Source organism: Rhea americana, unplaced genomic scaffold (genome assembly GCF_003343005.1).
Source record: "Rhea americana isolate MKP2758 unplaced genomic scaffold, rheAme1 scaffold_534, whole genome shotgun sequence".
Lineage (NCBI taxonomy): Eukaryota > Metazoa > Chordata > Aves > Rheiformes > Rheidae > Rhea > Rhea americana.
Window position 1 is genome coordinate 32056 of NW_028186684.1, and position 6766 is coordinate 38821.

The following is a 6766-nucleotide window of genomic DNA, read 5'->3' on the forward strand; positions in this document are numbered from 1 at the left end:
TGTCCCCTCCATCCCTTCTCTGTCCCCTCTCCATCCCCCTGTCCCCTCCATCCCCTCCACGTCCCCCCTCACCCCGGCTGACATGGCCACACAGGCGTCTGGCCCGACGGCTCCGACGGCACCGACATCAACTCGCTGTGCCGCTCGCACGACGAGCGCGTGGTGGCCGTGGCTGACGACTTCTGCAAGGTGCACCTCTTCCAGTACCCCTGCGCCCGCCCCAAGGTCTGCCGGACCCGCATTGGGACGGGGGGAGGCGGGGGGACAGGGGGGACACAGGGGCAGGGGATGGGGGACATGGTGATAAGGGATATGGGGATGCAGAGGGGACATGGGGATGGAGGGGGACAGGGGACACAGAGCGGACACGGAGGAGACACAGGATGGCTGGGCTGGGCATGGATACGTGTGTGTGCACAGGGAGAGCGTGTGCATGTGTGCAAGGGGAGGGCATGTGCACACACGTGCACAGGGAGAGCATGCATGCATGTGTACAGGGAGAGCGTGCATATACATGTGCAAGGGGAGGGCATGCACATACGTGTGCAACAGGGAGCCGTGKTTTTTGTGCACACGTGCGCACACAGGGAGGGAGTGTGGGGAGGGCCACACGTAGGGCAGAGGTGAGCACGCGAGCGTGCGGGGAGCTGGGGAACGCGCGTGTGTGTTCACATGGTGGGGGGGGAGCCGGAGGAGATGCATGTGTGCGCACGTGTATGCTCACGTGTGTGTGTTCACATGGCTGTGCACAGCTGAGCACGTGTGTGCGTGCTCACGCGTGTGTGCGCACAGCAGAGTCCAGCACACGGCACACACATGCCCAGGTGCCGGCATACGTGTGCTCACGCTCGTGTAGGCACACAGGGGCGCCCAGGGCACGCTGCCCCGATGCACGCGTGCCCGTGCCCACGGGAGCGGCGCAGGCCAGCCCCACGCCTGCGTGCACGTGCTCACACACAGGTGCACGGGGGGCAGGCGGGCACCGGGCCGTCCCAGTCGGTCCCGCTTGGYGCTGGTGCCGCCAGCGGCGCCGTCCTGGTGCTGTTGCCGTTGTCGGCGCCGCGGGCGGTTCTGGTGCCGGTGCCGACGCCGACCGGGTCGCCGCAGGCGCCGAGCCACGTGTACGGCGGCCACGGGAGCCACGTGACCAACGTGCGGTTCAGCCACGACGACGCGCACCTCGTGTCGCTGGGCGGGAAGGACACCAGCGTCTTCCAGTGGCGGGTGCTGGGCGGCCCCCGCCGCGGCTCCCTCTCCTCGCCCGCCGCCGGCAGCACCGGCGACGGCACCGAGGCACCGCGCTAGCCCGCCTCGGGGACCAAGGGCCGCGGCGCCCGCTGAGGCCGCGAGAGACCCCAATAAACCTTGGCACCGCGGCACCGTGCGGCTCCGTCTGCTCTCTGCGCCGCCNGCAGCGGCGAAGCTTCCCGAGCCGCTTCCGGGGGCGCCCGAGCCCGCTCCGGAAAGGCCCGAGCGCTCTCCGAAGGGCCCCGAGGCCGTTCCGAAAGGGCCCGAGTGCGCTCCGGAAAGGCCCGAGCGCGTTCCGAAGGGCCCCGAGGCCGCTCCGAAAGGACCCGAGCGCACTCCGGAAAGATCCGAGCGCGCTCCGAAGGGTCCCGAACGGGCTCCGGAAAGGCCCGAGGCCGCTCCGAAGGGGCCCGAGGTCTCTCCGGAAAGGGCCGAGTGCGCTCCGAAGGGCCCCGAGGCCACTCCGGAAGGGCCCGAGGCGGCGCCGAGGCCGCTCCGGAGGCGGCCGAGCGGGTCGCGCCGGTGCGGAGGCGGCGGGAGGCGATGAAGCGCGGGCCGGGCCGGGCCCGGGGGTAGCGCGGCCGAGCGAGCGGCCATGGCGGCCAACATGTACCGTGTCGGCGGTGAGCGGGGGGGGCGGCGGGGCCCGCGGCCGCGACGGGAGCGGGATCCCGGGAGGGGGGGAGTCCCGGGATCCCGCGGCGGGAACAGGAGAACGGGGGGATCCGGGGGGGAGCAGGATCTCGCGGCGGGAAAGGGGGGGAGATCTCGGATCTCGGGGAGGGAACGGGGGGGATCCCGGGGGGATCCCGAGTGGGGGAAACGAGGGGATCCCATGGAGAGAGCGAGGGGGGATCCCGGGGGGGGAAGGAGGATCCCGCGGCAGGAAAGGGAGGGGAGAACAGGGGGATCCCGGGGGGGAGCGAGGGAATCCCATGAGGGGAACGGGGGGGTCCCATGGAGGGAGCAAGGGGAGGGGAAGCCTGTGGGGGCAGCGGGAGGATCCTATGGAGGGAAGACGAGATCCCGTGAGGGAAAAAAGGGGGATCTTGAGAGAGATCCTGTGGGGGGAATGGGGGGATCCTGTGGGGGGAAAAGGGGATCCACGAGGGGAACGGGACTCCTGAGGAGAAAAGTGGGATCCTGCGATGCGTGGGATCCTGCGATGGGGAGGGAGAGTCCCCTGAGGGCAGAGGGAGCCCCACGTTTGTGGGGGGAGGCGGGGGGGCCCGGGGAAGTGCGGGCAAAGTGGGGGTCCCTGCGAAGGGTCCCCTGCCCCAAAGGCAGGAGCTGTGTGTGCAGGAGTGGCCGCGGTGTTGGAGCCCGGGGGCAGCAAGGAGCTGGGGGGCTGCTGCTGTGAATGGGGGGGGGGGGAAGGGGGGACCCCCAAGGGGAAAGGGGACCCCCAAGGGAAAGGGGGCTGTTCCTGTGCTAAGTCAGCCCCCCGCGGTGAAAAGGAGCCCCCCAGCCTGCACAGAAGAAGGGCCGGGAAAGGAGCAATGAGGGTTCTGCCTCTGTTTGGGATGTGGGGGGGCATGCCTGCAAGAGGGTCCCCAAGGGGGCTGTGGTGGGGAGGGGACCCTGGGGAGTAGGCAGCGTGTGTATCCCCCCCCCCCCAATCCATGGCAGGGGAGAAGAGGCCTCACCCACCCACAGGGGCGTTTGTGGGGCTCCATCAGTAGTCGAGCTGGGGGGGGGTCTCCGGGAATGTTCCCATCTGGAGGCCCCATGCGGACGAGGGCTTCGCTGGAGCCCCCGAGAAGAGCGTGGGGTGCTGGGGCAGGGGGGGTGTCTCCCACGCCGGCGGCGYCTTCCCTCGAGCCTGCTCTCCGCAGACTACGTCTATTTTGAGAACTCCTCCAGCAACCCATACCTCGTGCGCCGCATCGAGGAGCTCAACAAGGTGAGGAGCCGCCCGGCTCGCGGTGCCACCACCCCGTCCGCCACCCCCCTCCACTCCTCTCAGCACCCCGATTTGTCCCCCCAGACAGCTAATGGCAACGTGGAGGCCAAGGTGGTCTGCCTCTTCCGCCGGCGAGACATTTCCAGCAGTCTCAACAGCTTGGCAGACAGCAATGCCCGTGAGTAGAGAGCAACTGGGCCCTCTTGGGGGACAGGGGYGAGGGGGGTCACATCCTGGCCTGCTGCACCGCTGCTCCCGCCCCACGCTCCGGTGGCTCTGGGCCAGGAGGGAGGGCAGCTGGCAGGGAGGCCCCGGCTGCGTTTCCCTGGGCCACGGCGGGGGGTTTCCGGCCCTGTTCCGGTGGGGGGAACCACGTCGGAGCGGGGGCTCACACTGCGCCACGCACAGGCGAGTTCGAGGAGGAGTCCAAGCAGCCGGCCATGACGGAGCAGCAGCGGCACCAGCTCAAGCACCGCGAGCTCTTCCTCTCCCGGCAGTTTGAGTCGCTGCCGGCCACTCACATACGGTGTGTGGCGGCGGGGAGGGGGGAGGCTCAGGGGCACGGTGCCCCCGCGGCGGGGCCCTGATGCCGGTGTGTGCCCGCCCACAGGGGGAAGTGCAGTGTGACGCTCCTCAACGAGACCGACATCCTAGGGCAGTACTTGGAGAAGGAGGTGAGGCCCTGGCGGCACGGGGAGCTGCGCAGTCGGGGGGCCATGACCCGTAACGCCTCTGCTCCCTCCAGGACTGCTTCTTCTACTCTCTGGTGTTCGACCCYGTGCAGAAAACTCTTCTGGCCGACCAGGGTGAGATCCGGGTCGGTTGCAAGTACCAGGCAGAGATCCCGGACCGGCTGGCGGAGGGTGAGGCAGCCGTGGGGGCGCTGGGGGCCGGGGTGACTCCGCTCCACTGCCATTTTTCCACTCTGTTTCCCTTTGCATCCCACAGGCGAGTCTGACAATAGGAACCAGCAGAAGATGGAGATGAAAGTGTGGGACCCCGACAACCCCCTGACGGACCGGCAGATCGACCAGTTCCTGGTGGTGGCACGGTGAGCGGGGCTGCAGGAGCAGTGTGGGCGCAGGGCTGTGGGCACCTTCGCACGCGCCCTCGACTGCAGCAGCTCCATCCGGCAGCCCAGCCTGCACATGAGCGCAGCCGCCGCCTCGCGCGACATCACGCTGGTGAGGGCGGGCGCCCTGCGGCCCTGCGTGGGCACAGGGACAGGGATGGCCTTGACGTCACCTCGCTGTGTCCCCTCCCCCCAGTTCCACGCCATGGACACGCTGCAGCGCAACGGCTACGACCTGGCCAAGGCCATGTCCACGCTGGTGCCGCAGGGGGGGCCGGTGCTGTGCCGCGACGAGATGGAGGAGTGGTCGGCCTCCGAGGCCATGCTCTTCGAGGAGGCGCTGGAGAAGTACGGCAAGGACTTCAACGACATCCGGCAGGACTTTGTGAGCGGGGCAGGGCCGGGGGGGCGGTGGGGCGGCCCAGGGGCCCAGCCTCACCCCCCCCTCGCCTGCAGCTGCCCTGGAAGTCGCTGGCCAGCATTGTGCAGTTCTACTACATGTGGAAAACCACCGACCGCTACATCCAGCAGGCGAGGGGGGCTGCCAGCGGCGGGGGGGCAGATCGCATGGGGCTCGCGGTTGGCGACGTTGGGGGTTGGGGGGGAGGCCTGGCAGCTGCAACGTGAGGGGCCACAGTGGAGCTGGGGGGGCAATGTGGGGCAGATGGGAGCCTCAGAGGTTAGCATGGGGCAGACATGGGACTTGGGTGGCAATCTGTGGAGCAGGCATGAGGCTGGGGAACAGGCAGGCAGGCATGGGATTGGTTTGGGGTAGGCATGGGGCTGGGGGGCCGTGATGCTTGAGGCAGGCGTGGGGCTGAGGGGCAGCATGGGGCCGTCTTGGGGCAGCGGTGGGTCTGGTGGGCCATGACACATGGGGCTGGGAGCCGTGTGGGGCTGGAGGCTGGTGACGTGTGGGGCAGGCTTGGGGCTGGGGGGCAGCATGGGGCAGCCATGGGGCTGGGGGGCAGTGGTGCATGGGGCCGCTGTAGGGCTAAGGGGCTGCCCTGGGGCAACTATGGGGCTGGGGGGCAGTGATACATGGGGGGCTGTCCCCCGGCTGGGGGCAGCGGCTCAGCCCCATCTCTGCCTGCAGAAACGGCTGAAGGCGGCGGAGGCTGACAGCAAGCTGAAGCAAGTCTACATCCCCACCTAGTGAGTGGGGCGGGCTGGGGTGCCGTAGGGGGCGGGCCGGCCCCCCAGCCCCCCTCACCCTGCCCCTCTCTGCCCCCCAGCACCAAGCCCAACCCCAACCAGATCATCTCTGTGGGCTCCAAGCCCGGCATGAATGGCGCCGGCTTCCAGAAGGGCCTCACCTGCGAGAGCTGCCACAGTCAGTGGGGCAGGGGGGCTGGGGCACATGGGGCAGAGTCCTGGGGCAAATAGGRGATGCTTAAGTGCATTAGAGCAGGGTTGTGGGGCAGGGCTCTAGGGCAAGTGAAGGTTATTTTGGTCAAATGGGTGCTATTTAGGGATAGGGAAGCTGGTAAGAGGGGCTATTTTGGGGCAAGGAGTGGGGTACGCAGGGGCAGTGGGGCATGTGGGGGCTATTGAGGGGCGAGAGGGGCTGTGTGGGGCAGAGCCCTGGGGCAAATAGAAGCTATGGAGAAGCAGTGGGGCAGGGAGGAAAGTACATAGGGGCAGGGAGGGGCCTATGTGGGGCAGTGGGACATGACCTTGGGGTAGATGGAGAGTCTAGAGAGGTAGCGGAGGGCAGTAGGACAGGGAGTGGGGTATAGAGGGGTAGTGGGACAGCAGGGCAGGGTGGTGGGTACGTGGGGGCAGCGGGACGGGTTCCCGGGGTGGGGGGCCCCCGCCATGGGACGGAGGBGGCCCCCCAACGTGGCGGCCCCGCAGCCACACAGTCGGCACAGTGGTACGCCTGGGGCCCCCCCAACATGCAGTGCCGCCTCTGCGCCTCGTGCTGGATCTACTGGAAGAAGTAYGGGGGGCTGAAGACGCCGACGCAGCTGGAGGGTGCTGCGCGTGGCCCCACGGTGAGGGGGGGCCCACAGTGAGCGGGGGGAGGACCGGGGGGACGCCCTGGCACCCCGCTAACCCCCCCCCCGGTGCTCCCCCGCAGGAGCCGCACTCGCGGGGGCACCTCTCGCGGCCCGAGGCGCAGAGCCTCTCGCCCTACGCCAGCAGCGCCAGCCGCGCCAAGCTGCTGGCCAAGAACCGCCAGACCTTCCTGCTGCAGACCACCAAGCTGACGCGCCTGGCGCGCCGCGTCTGCCGCGACATCCTGCAGCCCCGGCGCGCCGCCCGCCGCCCCTACGCCCCCATCAACGCCAACGCCATCAAGGCCGAGTGTATGCCGCCGCCACGGGGAGTCGGGGGGGACGGGGGAGCGCGTGGGGGGGACACAGCCCCACTTCACCCCGCTCTGCCACCCTCTCCACAGGCTCCATCCGGCTGCCCAAGGCCGCCAAGGCGCCGCTCAAGATCCACCCGCTGGCGCGGCTGCCCCTCGCCGCCATCGTCAAGGAGCTGGGTGAGGCAGGGGGCCCCCCCCTGTGCTGGCAGCTGTGGGGCAGGGTGGT

At 69.3% G+C, this 6766-nt stretch overlaps 2 protein-coding genes across 2 annotated transcripts in view; both read left to right on the plus strand.

The window, feature by feature from the left end:
• EML3 (EMAP like 3) overlaps positions 1 to 1380 on the plus strand; it is a gene marked incomplete at its 5' end in the record, with an annotated part of 7862 nt that extends 6482 nt beyond the window's left edge. Inside the window, 2 exons of the mRNA XM_085318412.1 lie at positions 82 to 225; positions 1108 to 1380. Coding sequence (XP_085174538.1) covers positions 82 to 225; positions 1108 to 1305 — 342 coding nt within the window. The remainder of the gene's footprint in view (positions 1 to 81; positions 226 to 1107) is intronic.
• Positions 1381 to 1759: 379 nt separating this feature from the next.
• Positions 1760 to 6722, plus strand: MTA2 (metastasis associated 1 family member 2; the record flags this gene model as incomplete). The annotated part of the gene is made up of 15 exons (XM_085318413.1): positions 1760 to 1871; positions 3084 to 3151; positions 3236 to 3329; positions 3560 to 3677; positions 3762 to 3825; positions 3897 to 4014; positions 4100 to 4202; positions 4236 to 4335; positions 4420 to 4608; positions 4680 to 4754; positions 5320 to 5378; positions 5459 to 5556; positions 6081 to 6220; positions 6307 to 6535; positions 6628 to 6722. Coding segments are annotated over exons 1-15 (1578 nt in total), but the record flags the coding sequence as incomplete, so codon positions are not given.
• Positions 6723 to 6766: the final 44 nt, after the last annotated feature.